Raw genomic sequence first — 16,490 nt, forward strand, 5'->3', positions numbered from 1 at the left:
GGGACCCTCCCACTCTGCCCACCCCCACCCCCATGCACTAACTGCTGTCCTTCCCAGGTGCTGCTCCGGGGCGGTTGCTGTGAGAAAGGCAAAGGCCGCTGCTGGCCCAATTTCTCCAGGAGCCGAAGGCCGAGACATGGCAGAGGTTCACCACACATCCAAGGGATGGACACCGGGGGAGGGGGGCAGGGACCAGAGACGGGGGGGGTCGGAGCCGGGGGGGGGGGAAACGGAGACCTTGGGGGGGGAACGGAGACCGGGGGGCTTCATTAGCTGATGTCTAAGCCAGGCCTCAGCAGACATTTGGGCTTCAGGCTGAATGACCCAGTGTCACCTAGACCTGGGGAGGCCGCATTCCAAGCAGAACGGAAAGGAGTCCTGATCCAGGGCGGGGGGGGTACACCACCTGTCCGGGGCCAGGGGCGCATCTGGAAGGTGTGACCCCATCCTGTGCTACAGAGAGGGAGACTGCCCACCCAACCTCACCGCGCTGGCCGTAAAGCAAGGGCTTCTGTGGGAACCCGAGAGGGCCCGGCGCCCCTCCTGAGGACTTCAGACCTGGGGAGGGAGGCACTCCCAGGACTGCATGCAGAAGACAGGACGATAAACACGGAAGGCGTCCCACACCACAGGACCAACCAGCCCCCTTGGCCGCCCAAGGGCTGGTGCTCCAGGCCAGCAGGGCAGGGGCACGGGGTAGACCGCTGGGACCCCATGGGAAGAGGCAACCAGGCCACACTGTGGACAGTGCCTTGTCCTGGCCAACAGGACGCCGGGAAGCCTTGGGGGCAGCCCTACCCCTGGCAGGGGGGCATCAGACCCGCCGCCCGGGACCGGGTGTCCTGGCCTGCAGCCTGCTCAGGACCTGGCTGAGCGTCTGGAACCACCTCCCACCCCTCCTATACCTGTCCTGGGGGCTGTGTCCAGGAAGATGATCCCATGCGGGCTCTGCCCCACATGGCCAGTGGAGGCAATCCTAGGTCAGGGTCTGGGCTGGGGCAGGGGAGCTCCACAAGTAGAACTGTCCTGCAGTGGCCCCTCGGCTGCCCTGGCAGTGCCCCGTCCTGTCCAAGCTCTGCACCACCCCCCAGCCCACCCCACCCTCACCCACTCGCAGCACGGCCGCTGGTGCATCATGCTCCGTCAGCTGGGGCGGGTCTACCAGTGGACACACCCGCGCCAGGGTCTCCCCAAAGAGCTCCTTCCACACAGCTTTGCCCCCTTCTCTCCAGCTCCTGGGAAGGGGCGAGTGGTGCCTGAAAGGGCGGAGGCCGGGTGGCGGCCATGCCATCCACCTGTTCTGACAGAGGCCTGGACAGAGCCGGCCAGGAGCTGGGTGTGGTGGAGACGCAGGTGCCAGGCTCCATGGCTCCTTCTGTGACCTCTGGGGACGAGAGTGTCCTCAGCTTGCTGTGATAGGGGCTCACCCCCACCCCATTCCCCTGGGGCAGCCGAGTGGCTGCTGGTCTGGGGACCATCTGTCAGTCCGATTTTGCTGCTTCAAAGGGCGGCTGGTAAAGACCTACACAGACAACGGCTTGGATTTCCTGCCTGACACTGAGGTGGCCGAACACGTGAGCTGCGGCAGGGGCGCTGGGCTGCACCCCCTGGCTCAGCCTCTAGTTGTGACAACTCACAGCAGAGCCCCTGTCCTTGAGGACAGGTGCCCCCTTTGCACTGACCCGTCAGCCCCCAGTCAGCACCGGCCTCATGCCCCCCCGCAGCTTTGGCTCTTGGCAGGTGAGCCTGGAGCTGGGATGTGCGGCTCGCAAGGGGTGCAAAGTGGGGGACAAGGGCTGAATGGAGGGCCAGACTCTGACACTGACCTCAGCCCTGTGGGCAGCTGATGGGTAGTCATCCACTTGGCCGGGCCCGCCCCCCGACACTGCCCTCAACATCCCAGAGGCCTCTCACCAGCCCACACTGATTCCCCAGGGGCTGTGGCTGGAGGAGTGTCCACTAGAGTCAGACCCACCTGGATATGGGTGTGAATGCTGGCTGTGGGGTCAGGCAGAACCAGGGTTGAGGGTGCAGCTCGGGATTGGGGGACGATGGAGCCAAGGGACCCTGCTTGCAGAGCCCCCTATGAGCAAGGGGACAGGTGCCCCAGGTAGGCAGTCCAGCTGAGGGTGAAGGTGTGGAGAGGCCACCCTGGGGGAAAGAGACCAAGAGCGGGTGGTGGGGCAGCAGGCGGGCTGGGCTGGCCACAGTTGGATGCCCCCCCCAACATCTCTCCCCCACCAGACTGGGGCCCAGGACAGCCCCCCAGCTCCAGGGCACAGCTTGCTGAGAGCTGAGTCAGGGGGGGCTTCCTGGTAGAAGTCCTTGGGACCACGCCAGCAGGGGTGGACACTCCCTGTTTCTGAGACCGGTGTCTGGGCTGCACCTGAGCTGGAGAAGAGCCGGGGCGTGGCCCACACTCTGCTCTGACGGTGCCCCGAAGGCCTGTGTGTGTGAAGGGTGCAGCAGAGCCTGGGGGCTCAGCACCGGAGCCCTCCTGCCGTCCAAGGGTCACTGGCACCAGCGACGCAGGACCTCCCTGTCCTTCCTTCCCAGACCTTTTCCGACAGTGAATGCTCACCAGCCAGGCTCTGCCAGGGGGGCTACCTCTCTGGAAGGGCTCACACCACCCAGGCCAGCTCCAACCCTGCAGGACATGACCCAGGGCCCTGACAGCTTCTGGACTCAGGGGCCCCCCGAGCCCCAAGGAAGGGCCTCTGTCCTGCCCTCACGTTGGTGGTCAGCAAGGTGTGTGCCCAGTGAGCGGATGGCACGTGAGCGCCCTGGCAAGAAGCCCGTGTCCAAACCAAAGGGTACAGGGGCCGTGAAGAAGCTGATGGCTCCTCAGTGGGGGACACAGAGCCAAACAGCCCGACTCCCCCGATGATGGAACAGATAAAGGTGTTTGTCCAAACCGCGGGCAACGTCTGCCCTAATGACACATGTACAACGTGGACCAGCCTCCAAGACCGCCCCCCCCACTGCACTGAGGCGCCTACCCAGGGGGCCACCAGTGAGCTGGGTCTGGACAACAGTTCCTCCCGGAGACAGCCCTGCCTCTCCACCTCCGAGCAAACTGTCTGACCTGGGGACACCCTTGTTCCACCCTGACGAATCAACAACCCTGGTCGAGCCAGCTACGAGCCCGCAGACGCTCTCAGCGCTTCTGCGCAGCTGGGTTGAGCTGGGCTGTGGCCACACCTCTGGCCACCGCTGGGGGTCCCTGTGCCCCGCCCAGCCCAGCAGAATGAAGCCTCCCGCTGCTCCAGGTGGGGGGAGGGGACATAGGCCTGAGGCCCCAGTGGTCACCCTACAGGCTGCAGGGAATGGGGTGGGGTCCCAGAAGGTCTCTGAGGGAGACCCCAGAGTGAATGGACTCGGCCCCATGGCAGCTGGGCCAGGAAGGGCAGGCTGAGCAGGGACACCCCGCCACTCTAGTGGCCTGATGGATCTACCCTGGGGGGACCTGGATGAGGGCCTTTGTTTCAGGGGCCCCAGGCAGGTGACCAGGGCAGCTGAGCTGGACCCCACCCCTCAGAAAGGCCCTCAGACCTGGCCACAAGCACTGGAGGGATGGGATGAGCGAGCATTTATTTCCCACAAATGAGCATCTGCCAGAAATGAGGCGAAAACAATTCAAGTCTGTTTTCTTTTCCTTTTTTTTCTTTTTAAAGATTTTATTTTTTCAAAGTAATCTCTACACCCAACGTGGGGCTCGAACTCGCAACCCTGAGATCAAGAGTCATGTGCTCCACCAGCCAGGCGCTCCTCAGGGCCGCTTTCTGCACTGGAGCCAACAACACAGGCCTCGCTGCCGGAGGCTGCGATGCCCGAGGGTGTGGCCAGCCTTGGAAGCGGCCCCCTTGGCAGGGGGAAGACTTCCCAGACCATCCTGCACGGGAACCACAGAGACCACCCCGAAGTCGCTGCAATAAACACACAGCAGTTGCTAGAAACAACGAGGACAAAGACAAATCCACAAACACCACGGCCAGGACCCCAGGCTCAGGGAGCAGGCAGGGAGGGGGGCGCGGGCCACACACCCAGCAGAGCGGTATCCCTCCACGGCCAAGGACGCCAGTCACTGGGGGTGGGGGCATCCTCTGCAGACCCGGGGTGGACACAGGGTCCTAGGTTTATAGATGGGGGCGGCCTGGGGAGGCAGCTCCTGTGCTGGGTCGCTTATCTGAGTCCATCGCCCCCCTGCCCCAGGACCCGTGATGGGCTGGCAGTACTCATCACTGCGGCCCACAGTCAGGGGACAGGCCAGGGCACTGGAACAGCCCCCACACTGGGTCCGTGGCCTGGAGGCTAAAAGCTCTGTGGCCAGGCAGTTGGAAACCTCTGGAATGTCTAAGACAGTAAATTAGGGCCGGTACCAAGGGCAGAAACTAAGGGGGCGGGCGGGCTGCTGCAGCCCCCCCTCTCCCAGGGCAGCACGGGCTGGGGAGGGGCTCCTGGAGGGTCTGGCCCTGGTGCCAGATCCAGAGCAGCTCTGATGTGAAATCTCTGAAGCTGTTTAGGCTGCTCATTATCTGTTAAAAGAACTGGAGACTAAAAATAGCAGCGAACACATAAGAAACACAGGGAGCCTGCCCGCACCAGCCTGAGTCACTCAGCACACCGTGGGAACCCGTCACCTCTGCAAAGGGATGGCGCCAAGGCCCAGACCTACCTTCTCCCCCGACCCTCCGTCCAGACTCAGAGCTTGCAGGGGTGCCAGGGGGGGGGAGCGGAGGGGGCCAAGCCCAAGGGCCAGAGGGCAGGCGGGGTCCCAGCCTCTGGTTTGGTCCCGTGGCCACAGGACCCCAGGGCACAAGGCCAGAGCCTCTCCTTCCTGCAGGCCCCGGGCCTCACGCGCCACACACCCACAGGGCTGGCGAGTCTCGGGCCAACGTGGTCACCGGCAGGGGAAGGTGGGGTCTGAGCTTCTGGTCAGAGTGTCCAACTCTAGGCGAGGCCTCTATCTGGGGACATCGGTGCTGGGCTCGCGGCAGCCTGGATGAGAGCCATCCACTTGGTGTTTGCTGACACTCAGGCCTTACTGATCAATGGTTCAAGTCCACACCAACTCCTACATCCCACCCATGCGATGGGCCGCGGGACGCAGGCTGCCCCTCTCCAGTCCACGGAATCTTCCTTCTCTTCGGTATCACACTGAACTTCGCAAAGAGGGACCACACACGAGCTCCCCGAGGCCTGCAGCACTGACCAGACTGCAGGGCAGCTTCGGCCCAGGCCAGCCCAGGACAGAAGCAGGATGACCCTAGGAGCTTGTAAAGTCACTTCTGACCAAAGCTTCGTGCTGACAGGTGCCCCCCCCAAGCCCGCACACACACTGACCACGCAGGACCAGACACCCGGCACTTCCTCAACAGGCTTCTCATCAAAGCAAGCTCTTGCTTTGAATTTCCTCAGCAACAGCGTCCGAAGAGCCCATGTCCGCCCCCCTCTGCAGAGGAAGGACCCAGCAGGACGTGAACATGGGCCAGCATTGTTCTGTTCTGGCCATGAGCAGTGACCGTGGGGCCTGTCCAGTGCTCACGGTGAGGGCCAACCCCCAGACCCAGAGCCACGCTGCCCAGAGGCCCACAGAGGCCTGAGTCCACTGCTCGCCGGCGGGTTCCTGTGCTCATCTCCGTGGTCAGGGCCGAGACCAGCCTGATGATGGCACCACTGCCCAGAGAAGGTCACACGGCGCCAAGACAAGCGTCATGAGAAAATAGTTTAATATGTACAGGCAGCCGCCAGGCTGATCACACACAGGAGGAGTGTTCACGCACGGGGTTCAGGGCAGGACAGCTGAGCAGTGCACTCTACCGCAGGCAGAGGCCTTGGCCACTGGGCAAAATGAAAGGAATCACAAACCGTGACAGTTAGGGGGGGCGCGTAATCAACGTTTCCTTTGGACCAGAAAAAGAAAAGGAAAATCAGAGGCTTTGGAATGCTCTTTCTTCTCATGCCAGGGAGCGGCGTCTGTCAAGTCCACCAAGGACAGTGGGCACAGCGATCCGGGGTGGCCACACTAGCCCACGCCGTGACGGCCATGGACGGGCCCCCGGAGGTTGAGCTCAGCAGCTTCGGGCTCCGTGAGCCACACACGCAGCCTCGATCACAACAGGCTTAGAAGAGGGGCCGGGAGCCCTGGCTCTCGAACTCGGCCCACGCGTCATTCAGCTCCATGAAGATCATCTTGGCGTACTGCTCATAGGGCTGCCCCGCGGCCTGGGGGCCGGACCAGGGAGAGGAGGCCTTAGTCCGGCTGCGGGCACACCGCCCCTGCCCCGGTCATGCCCCGCCCCTGCCCAGCGCTCACCTTGTCCGGGTGCACCACCAGCACCGCACGGCGGTAATGCTTCTTCACCTGCCCGGGGGTCACCAGGTCGGCCATGCCCACGGGCGTCCAGCGGCTCTCGCCGTCCCACAGCACAGCGTGCAGGGTGGACAGCAGTGCACGGATGTTCCTCTCCTTGCCCTCGGTCCACTCCAGGAGCTGCAGGGTGCACAGGCGCTGCGGAGAGCAGGTCGGGGCCTCTGCCCCGCTGCCCCCCAAGCCGCTGGCCATCCCTTCAACGGCTCCACAAACCACCCACCGCACGGAGCAAGGCTCTGACCGTGAGACGCTCGGCCTAGACCCAGACCTGATGCTCCAGTTTCTGTGATGACCCCACCCAGGCACGGTCGACACCACTCCCTGGGCCTGACCACACCGCACACAGAACGAGACAGCCCCGCAGAGCCGTATCGCGAAGCCATCTCCAGAGCAGCGAGACACTTAATCACCCCAAAACATGTCCGAAAACACACGTGAGTGTAAACAGAAATGCTGTCTGTCTCTGCAAACATGTTGGACCAAGACCCTTTCGTGTCCGGGAGTCGGGAGCCTCACGAGGCGGCTGCTGGCTGGCTCAGAGTGAAGGCCAATCATGCCCGCAGGAGCCCCCCCACCTGCAGGCCCGGGGCACCCAGCCTCCCTCACCTTCAGCTTGAGTGGGTCCGTGTCCCTCGCCTGCTCCTGCCTCCGCATCTCGGCCATGGTTCTTGGCCCCTTCCTGTCAGCCTTGGAGGAGAAGCCCTGGTCGGACAGCAGGTCCTCAAAGTCGCTCTCTGACACTCTCGGCTTCTGACCTACAGGAGAACGGAGGCTTGGCCGACAGACAATGCGCCGGGGGCTCTGCCCGTGGGCGCACACTGGGCAAGACCCACCGCTGCCCCAACGCTTTGGAAGAAAAGTTCGTCAGAAATGGGCAGCCTGCCAATTGGCGCACATCCCAGTCTGCAGCCTGCAGAACAGTTTCTAGCTCAACGACCCTTTCGGTTCAAAGGACAGTCTCGTCCGTCACCTCCTGGGGTCAACGCGGATGTGCCGTCCCCGTGACAGACACAGCTGTGGGCTCCCGGACGGCGTGGGCCTGGCCACAGCAATTCCTGCCACCCCGTGGGAGCCCCCGCCGAGTGAACAGACTTGGGCCTCGCTGAGCACGCCTTCCCAGGTCGGGCCATGAGTGGGAGAAACAAAGCAGAACGCCGCTTTACTAACCGCTTCACAGGAAACTTGAAAAAGCCACACACAGGAGACCTAGGCAGGACTTACCGAAGCTGGGGGCGCGGACCCCCCTCTCCTCTCGGCTGCCGATCACACTCAGGTTGGCGGCATAGTTAGGCCTTGGCTGTGCACAGGCTTTGGGGGGTGGCTTGGACTGGGGGGGCCGCGGGGTGCCCTGGGTCGGGAACCGATTTGTCTGCTGCCAGGAGCTGCCACCCGTGGGAGGAGCGGCTGTTTTGGAGCTGAAACCCCCAGGAGCAAATCCAGCAGGTGAGCCTGGGGAGATAGTTCACAGCGGGTTGAGTGTCCAAACGCGTGATGGCTGCTGCGCCCCGTGAAGCTGCTACGAACAGGGGCTCTGCTGTCTCCGGGACTTCACGTCCACAGGGGCTGGGGGACAGCAGGTATGCGCGGAGACAAGCGCGGGCACCGCCTCCCCACTCACCCTCAGAACGCACAGCTGCTTCTTTAACTGCTGATTTTGAAACCAACGCACAGCCGTACAACCAGCTCCGGGCCCCCAGGTCCCGGCTGCACCAGCTGCCACGTGCACACCAGCGTGAGCGTGTGCGTGTGTGCACGGCGACCACACACACACGCGCGTAAGCACCAGATCACGACATTCATCTGGTTCCCCGTCCTAGGGGAAGAATGTTCTAGAGACGGAATCAGAGAGTAAGCTTTGCAGTTGGTGCTTCTCACGCAGGACCTGCTCCTTTTTATTGCTGAGCAGCATTTTGTGGTAAAGACGCAACGCGGTTTGTTTAATCCCTGACCCCTGGGAGGACCTCAGGGCTGGTTCCAGTTTTGGGCAGTTACAGACAAAGTTGCTATGAACACCACGTACGAAATTTTGCTGTGACTCTGGGATAAGTGGTTGCTGCACTTAGTTTTGTTGGAAACCGCCCAGTTCTGTGGTGGAGAGGCTGAGCCGTCTCGCACCCCCACTAGCACCTGGGGCCACGCCACGCCCTGGGGTGGCCCCCAGCCAGGTGGCCCCCGCGCTGGGCACAGACACTCGCCTCCCGTGTTCTGAGTGGATGGCCTTTTGTTCGCTGCCGTGCTCATGTATCCCAGGAGTCAGTTCCAGGGCAAACACGGGGCACAAAAACGTGTTTTCCGCATCCACAGCTTGTCTTCCCACCCTTCAATCTTTAGCGAAGCACACCGTGATGACGACGTGCATCGTTTTCTCCGTTGTGGTTCGTGTGACACGCAAACCATGCCCTGGGTTCCAGAGACCTTCTCCTCCTCCATGTTACCCTCCCACAGATGCTGAAGTGTCTCATGTTTACACCTCAATCTAGAGCCGATGCGGAGCCGCCCGGTGTGTGAGGCTGAGCTTTAGAGGCTGAGGTCACTTTTCTGCCTGTGATGGCCCATCGCTCCAGCACCATTTGTGGTGGGTTTGCACCTCCATCACAAACCCGTGTGTGGGTCCACTTGTGGGTCCCCTGCTCTGTTTGACTCCAACACCAGGTAGTGCTGATTTCAGCACCTACAGCTTAAAAGCCCAAAGCCGGGGGTGGGGGTGAGCGACGCTCCCACACTCCTGTTCCATTACAGAAATATTTCAGCCACTCGAGGTCCTCTGACTTCCCAAATAAATGTCACCACGAGCTTGTCCATGTCTACCAAAACCCTCACTGGACTTTCTGGTAGGAACCGTGAACCTACAGACCCGTGAGCACGGTCTGCCCCTCCATTTGCCGCGGCCTGGGCCGCCCTCACCGGCTCTGCGCCTGCAGTCCCAGCACACAGGTCCATGCTGCTTACCACCAACAGCCTTCCCTGCACTGTTGACAGGGGTGCTGACCGCTCTTGCTGGGCCCACGGTGTGGCAGACCATTACCCGGCTGTGGGACGGTGAACCAGCCCCGTTCGTGGTTGTGGTGCACAACTCCCCGTGTGAGGACAGTTCTCTAGGCTCGTGTTTTGTTCAGAGTCTGCGTCTATATTTATGAGGAACGTTGCCCTGCAGTTTTTTTTTCTGTACAGACTCTGGTTTTGGTATCAGGGTAATGCTAACTTCCTAAAATCAACTGGAAAACGTTCCTTTCTCTTCCCATATTCTGGAAGACCCTGGGGAATCGGTATGAATTCTTAAAACATTTGGTCAAATTCTCCAATGAAATTCTCCATCTAGGACTGGAGATTCCCTTTTTGGGAGACTTTCAAGTGTGAATTTGTTTTCCTTACAGTTACAAAGATACTCCCACAACAGGCTCTGCGCTGACTGGGTTTGCTGTAGACCAGCCCTGAGGACGCGGCCGATGTCCGTGCCCACGGCCCGCGCGCCCGCACTGTCCCCGCAGGGATGTCCCCATCCTTGGGTGGTCGTCCTTTTCAATCTGTTCTAGTAGAGCTCTGTCTGCAGTTTTACTGATTTTTGAGCTTTCCTGATCTTTTCAAAAAACCAGGTTTTGTTTCATCAGTTTTCTATTTCATGGATTTTGGTTATTATTTCCTTCCTTCTATTTGCTTTGGGTTTATTTTGCTATCTTTTCAGACACCCTGAAGGAAAGGTTCCTGATACTGACCAGAAGGCTCCACTGCGGCTGCGAACCCCTGGCCGAGCCGCGTCCACGTTCACCTGGTTCAGTGCGCCGTTCTGTTTCCTAAATAACCCACTCACTCCTCATCGTCGAAGCACGTGAAGACTGACGGTTATCCTGCCATTCCTGGTTTCCAGTCCATGTGGTCAGGGGACCATCAGAGTCTCGACGAAGACCCAGAGGTGCCTGGGAGGGGGTGTGGTCTGTGCGGGCGGTGCTGAGGGCCGAGAACACCGCAGGGTGTGGGGCCCTGCCGGTGGGGCCGGGCGGGGGGTGCCCCCAGCAACTCCATCGCTGTGCCAACCTCAGGTCCAGCAGCTGGATCACTTGTCAAGAGGGGTCTGACATCTACAACCAGGGTCTGAGTTTGTCTGTTTCTCCTTTCCTTCCGTCAGCTTTCGTCAGGATCCCGTTTCCTGAGGGCGTGTGATGGAGGGCCTGGGGCCCCGGTGCAGCCCTGACCAGGCTCCAGCCCAACGACAGGTCACTTGGGACCTGAGAGGTCCTGCCCCCCACAACAGGAGGCTCTGGGCAGCCCACCCCGGTGTGAGTGGCCAGAGACACAGGCCACGCAGGTGCAGAAGACCAAGGGCAAATCCAAACTCCCAGGAATGCCCTCAGAGAGAGACGACGCAACCTGAAACGCCAGGAACTACTCAAAGAAGGAAAGCCACAGGGCTCAACGGACAGATGCAGAGCGAGTCCCCAATGTAGCAGAGACGAGGGGCAGGGGACGGGAGGCGGTCCTGAGACCCAGTGCGCGTCATAAGAGGGGAACGAGAAAGTACAAGGTGCCAAGAGTTTCCCCAGCACCGAGGAACATGAGTCTCCAAACCAGAGTGAAGGCTAGCTAAGGCGCCATGAGGGGCTGTGGGAGGAGAACGCCACCACCTGGGGCCCCGGGGGCCTGCCTGAGCAATGAGCCTTCCCAGCAGACACGATCTCCAGCCTGGAGCTGTACCTGCCTGCTGATCACCAAGGATAAGGAACCCGTTCAGATACTCGTGGTACTCAATGCCCCACATGCGTCTGGAGGAGACCGAGGGACCCGGAGGACCCATTCCCCAGGAGATTTCAAGGCCAAGGGCAGCAGACACAGGCGCTGGGTGGGGCGTCTTGTCCACCCCTCCAGGGCTCCAAGTCCCTGCTCCCCAGACGGCCCGCACGCGCCTGATGCCTCGTTTGCCAACCCCTGCAAAGGGAGCAGGGCCACACAGACTGCACCTTCCTGCCATGGGCCAGTGCTCGGGGCCCCACACGTCACCTTGGAGGCCAGAACTGAGGTCACCGAGGTCTGCAAACGGGTCCAGGCTCTGAGACTTGGTCCAGCTGGCTGGGGGGCCGGGGGTGGCAGGCTGGCCTCCTGGAGGGAAGAAGGGACCTGGAGAAGGGCAGAAGGTATAAGATGCACCCCCGGGACGCTCCTGAGCTGCACTCAGCTAGTGTGCGCGCCCACACCAGCCCCAGACACGGCTGTCCACGTCCACGGCCTCCTTACAGAAGCTAGTCTACCAACTCACACGGCTCTGACCCTGGAGGCCCACTTCCCAGAACCCATGTTACGTGTGAACATGCTTTACGATGTTCCTCACGAGGGCATAGCTGGAGGGTATTCTGAACGTGAGACACTGAGGGTCAGAATGAGTCACCACTGTGCGCCCCAGGACGGAACATTATACGGTCGTTACAAGTGTAGCTGTTCCTATATACAGAGTTCTTACAAATCAATTAAAAAAAACTTTGAATTCCAGAGGTGCCTGGGTGGCTTAATTGGTTGAGCATCTGACTCTTGGTTTTGGCTCAGGTCATGATCTCAGACCTCAGAACCGTGAGGCCCAGGGGCCTCCAGGAGGCAAAGGAGCCATGGGACACAGGACAACACGAAGGAGCACTCTCGGGGACCCCTTCCACCACCTTCCGCTGAGCCTTCCTGGCCCACACTCCTTCTCTGGGAGTGGGGTCCCACCCGAGACGTACCTTCCGCAGCAGGCGTGGGGGCCGGCACCTCGGCCCAGGCCTCCCACCCTCCTAGCAGATCCGGGTGGCTGGTGGAGGCCGTCATCTTGCCGGGCTCTACCGGTAGATCCCCTGGAAAGGCAGCAGAGCTATCTGGGGTACCCCCTGGTGGGGGCAGGCAGCCATAAGTCCCCCTATGGGAGGCTGGGAGGGCACCCTCTGTCCCCCTCATGTGAGCAGGGCTGAGCACACGCATCCCCAGGGTCCCCGGGAGCTGCGCTGGGCTTGGCCACACCGACCGGCTTCCTTCTTCCTCAGGGGCCCAAGGACGCGTCCTGTGGTCACCGAACCGACCAACTGGACAAGGGGGGTCAGCAAGCGGAGCCGCTGCTCAGAGCAACAATAAGGGTCTACACGTCTTTGAAGACCTCCCACCCCGTGGCCAGCCACATGGACTTGTGGCTGCATGCTGGTGCCCCCAGAAACTGCCTCTGCCTCCTCTAAAACCCTGCAGAGTACACGGGTGGACAGCTGCAGGCTGTGTCACCTTGCCAGGGAAGGAGGGACCCCACAGCTGCCCTCCATCAGCCCAGGGTCCACAGCAGGTGACTGCGCCGCCCACCTCCCAGGCCCCAACTTCAGTGCTTACCCAGGTGCAGGAAGTCGGTGCTGCAGGCTGGGGGTGGGGCACTGTGGGTGGAGGGGAAGGACGCGGGGGCAGCGGCAGGAGATTCTGAATTAAGAAATTCACCGAAGAGGTCAGGCTTGGAGCAGGGCTGGGTGTCTGGACCAGATGGCAGCAGGAGAGGGTCAAACGTGTCGGCTGCGGAAGGACACCCAGGAAGTGGGCAGAGGTGAGGCTCTGTGTAGGCGCCTTCGGCCCAAAGCATCAGCCGGAAAGCTGAGCAAGTCCCATCAGCACCACAGCCCCTCAGACCCAGGTTGAGGCCACAGCATCGACTCCAAGAAGGTGCTGGACGCTAGGATGCCCTCGCCTGAGACTCCCCCGGGAGAGGGGAGGGTCCCGTCTTCCTGGGACGGGAGAGCCGGAGGGGCCTCAGGAGCCTGCCCCGCAGAGCAGCCTTGGTCTGCGGCTGGCCCGGGTCTGCAGTCTGACCAGCAGGCCCGGGGCTGCTCCCCAGTGGGTGGCCAAGGGGCTGGGCACTGACCCCACCCCGTCCATTCCCAGAAGCCCTTCCCAGGTAATCTTGACAACAAGGCCAAACTACTAAAACCCTATTCTCTGTTCCCCTGGCAGATGGAGTAACATACCAGCTGCAGCCGGCCCTTCACGGGGCGGGCTCTGTGAGCTCAAGGAAGGGGCCGGGCTTGCGAAGAGCAGGGGGGCCTCGCCACCCAGCAGATCTCCGCGGGGGACCTCCGGAGCCGTGTCAGGGGCCCCCAGGAGGCGGCTGAGCAGGTCGGCGGTACTGGGAGCTGCCCCGCAGGCCTGCATGGGGGGTGCCAGCCCGGCCTCGGAGTTCAGCCCCAGGAGGTCGACACTGTCCTGCAGCGTGGGCTCCTGCAGTGTGGCCGGAGTGGCCGGCGTGGCCGCGTCAAAAATCAACTCTCGCTCTTGCGTCCTCGCTGCTGGGCCTGGCGTGTCCTCGTCAGCCGCATCCCTGCTCTCGGCTGAGAGCGTCGCTGCTTCCTCGTCGGAAGGCTCACTCCCACCTGCGTCCTCGGCTGGGGCTGACGCGCTCTCCTTGGCAAAGTGACCTTCGGGGCCTGTCTCTGTGTCTCTTTCCTCTGAAAAGAGAAGCACAGCAGCCCGGACGGCAGGGTGAGGCCTCGGTGGAGGCCGCGGGGCGGAGGGCCGGGAAAGAGTGGTGGGCAGAAGATGCACGGTGAGGCCCAGGGCGCATCCCCCCACACCCGCGGCCCCACACGCACCGTGCCAATGCAGCGTGTGGAGGAAGTGGCTGGAGTCCGTGCAGCTGCCCTGTGGGGACTCAGACTCCGCAGGCGCAGCTTCCAGAGATCCTGCCTCGGCGTCATACTGAGTGGTGGAGCCGGGCTGCCTGGGGAGCTCTGGCTTCCCTGCGGGAGGAAGGGCGCATCAGGAACGGCCCAGAATGCCTCCATCGCCTGCAGCGGCCAAGGCCCTGGGCTGCGAAGTGTCTCGTGCAGTGGCCAGGCCACACAGCCGGACGCCCAATTCCAAAGCACGGGGAAACCTGCACTGACCGCCAAAGAGGATCCAGTGTGTGAGCAGCTCCGTGTCGGCTCAGCTGCTGCCCCGTACCATGCGTGCAGACACACACGCTTCTCAGGGAAGGGAATGTAAGACGCAAACCAAGGACACGAAGACGACTCTGTCGCAGTCAGCAAGCGAGACCTCAAGTCCTGCCCACCCTGGGGCTGCACGCGCCCCTTTCTAACTGCTCACGAGATAACCAACCCGAAGAGGGACGGTCTGCCCCGCTGTGCCCTGTGGGTCTGGAACAAAGCCTTGACTTCTTCCAGGTACGCTGGAAACAGCAAACGACTCCAACCTGACCACCCCCCCAGCTGGCCCATGACGACCCCCAGGGCAGGGGCTGCCCACGGTCCTGGGGGGTCTGGGAGCAGCCGTGGCGGTGTGAACCCGGGAAATGCGAGCACGTTAGGCGTGAAAGCTGGTGTCGGGGAAGGTCCCAAGTGGGGGCTCTGGGCCTCCGTACGCCGGTGCACAGCCGGACACAGGGATGGGGGCAAGCCCAGCCCCCGGGAGTTTCCCGTGGTGGCAGCACCACCTGCTGTGTGTTTGGAAAACAAGGATCTCACCGAATTTGGACAGAATGTCTTGTTGCTCCTCCCGGCTAGAAAACAGGATTTTGGGGTTCAGCCCCCTCATGCTGGTGCTCTCCCAGGGTGGGGCCTCCCGGCTGGGCCTGTCTCTGGGCTCCACCTCCACCTCCAGGTTCACTTGGAATAAATCCGGGTATTTCTCCTGAATGTCACACGCATCCAGGTCATACCTGCAGGGGGAGACCAGACGCCAGTTAGGAAGGACTTTCACGGGTCAGCCAGCCCACATTAACCAGAAAGTGAGCACAAAACGGCACGTGTGCTCACCGGGGCAGGTGCGCGGGCAGGGACCCTGGCCCTCTGCCGAGGGAGCACTGGCGGCCCTCACCCCTCAGGTCCCGTGATCCAGATAGGGCACTCAGGGACCTTAAATGCGTGTTTCCATAAAACGACGCTGTCCACCCTGGCAAAAATCCCCAACTATTCACAAGTGCCCGTCAAACCAAGACCTCTGGAACACCCTGCAGAAGGGGGAAGGGCGGCAGGGGAGCGGCAGCAGGGCCCATGGCTGGCGGGAGAGGAGAAAGGTAAGGATGCCAAGAGCGGGTGTGCAGGCGTCGCCTGCGGGGCTGGCGGTGGGGGCTATGGCTGCCGGGTCACTGAACTTGAATTCTGGGGCTCTGTACCTCTCTAGGGGTTCCAGCCTGTTCCCTAAGATCACCTCTGATAACATGTTTACAACCACGCTGCTAAGCCCTGTTCTTCAGCTGGGCAGCAGGCTCCCAGCCTTCATCTTCTCTTATGCCACCTAACATCTCTGGGTGGTTACTTATTGTTTCCAAAGGGGCAGCGGGTTCCTTAGTGACCCAAGCTGTGGAAGGAGGGGCCCACGGTCCTCTGTGATGTCCGTGTGGCACCCATACCCCAAAACGAACCACAGCCACCGGGCAGTGGGGCCGCAGACGTGGGGGCAGACTGGGTGGTCAGTCTGGGTAGGAAAAGCCCGGCAGCCTTTTAAGTCTTACTTCCATGGATCCAACGAAATAAAATCAGCAAGCATGCGTGACCCTAATGTGGAACGTCCACTGGTTTCAGTCCTTCCCACCCCCACCCCTCCAGAGACAAACCACCTTTGTGCAAGGGGAGGAAACCCAACAGAGCAGCTGTGTGGGCAACAATAGCCCGAAGCCGAGCTCTTCTTGCTGGGGCAACGTGGGCAGGAGGGGAGTTCCTCAGGCTCTCAGGCCACCCCACACTTTCTTCCTCTCTAGGTCAGACACCCACAACAAGGAGATGACGCAGGTCACCGCACCGCCAGGCAGGAGCGGCTCCTGTGGGAACCGCGGTGGTAAGCCCCGAGGCAGCAATGTCAGTCAAGGGGGAGTCCAGCAAGGACCAGAGGAGGCCTAAACCCCCATCCACAAGGAAGGAGTGAGGCAGGGGTCCACATAAAGGAGCACATGACCTCTGCCGGCTCAGCTCCGGGGGCCACAGGACCTTGGGGGTAGCTCTGGGTACCACGCTGGGGGCCACCCATCCCCCACCTCGCCCCCCTGGCTGGTCCCCAAAGATGGCCTCCGGGCCCGGGCCTGCCCAGCTGACCCAGCAAGTCAGTGAGGGAACAGTGAGGGAACAATGAGGGTCTGCGCGCAGGGCCACAAGCCCTGCGACCCCGCCCTGCACTTCAGGAGGGCGTAAGGCCC

The 16,490-nt window shown here is 61.8% G+C and overlaps 1 protein-coding gene across 5 annotated transcripts in view; it reads right to left on the minus strand.

Annotated features, from left to right (window-relative positions):
- Positions 1-5,712: 5,712 nt before the first annotated feature.
- The window catches only part of GAK (cyclin G associated kinase), a 54,883-nt gene continuing 44,105 nt past the window's right edge, over positions 5,713-16,490 (minus strand). For 2 of the 5 annotated variants that reach the window (XM_073891288.1, XM_025886909.2), the window contains 10 exons: positions 14,824-15,017; positions 13,951-14,097; positions 13,330-13,806; positions 12,707-12,880; positions 12,079-12,222; positions 11,366-11,482; positions 7,595-7,822; positions 6,980-7,128; positions 6,317-6,493; positions 5,713-6,225 (listed from right to left, as the gene is read on the minus strand). In XM_073891288.1, the coding sequence (XP_073747389.1) occupies positions 6,124-6,225; positions 6,317-6,493; positions 6,980-7,128; positions 7,595-7,822; positions 11,366-11,482; positions 12,079-12,222; positions 12,707-12,880; positions 13,330-13,806; positions 13,951-14,097; positions 14,824-15,017 (1,909 nt within the window). In that variant the 3' untranslated portion in view covers positions 5,713-6,123. The remainder of the gene's footprint in view (positions 6,226-6,316; positions 6,494-6,979; positions 7,129-7,594; positions 7,823-11,365; positions 11,483-12,078; positions 12,223-12,706; positions 12,881-13,329; positions 13,807-13,950; positions 14,098-14,823; positions 15,018-16,490) is intronic. The other 3 variants (XM_025886913.2, XM_025886912.2, XM_025886911.2) reach the window with 3 other exon arrangements.

The sequence above is a fragment of the Callorhinus ursinus genome, unplaced genomic scaffold (genome assembly GCF_003265705.2).
Source record: "Callorhinus ursinus isolate GAN/ISIS: 27379988/994484 unplaced genomic scaffold, GSC_fseal_2.0 scaffold4, whole genome shotgun sequence".
In the NCBI taxonomy this organism is placed as follows: Eukaryota; Metazoa; Chordata; class Mammalia; order Carnivora; family Otariidae; genus Callorhinus; species Callorhinus ursinus.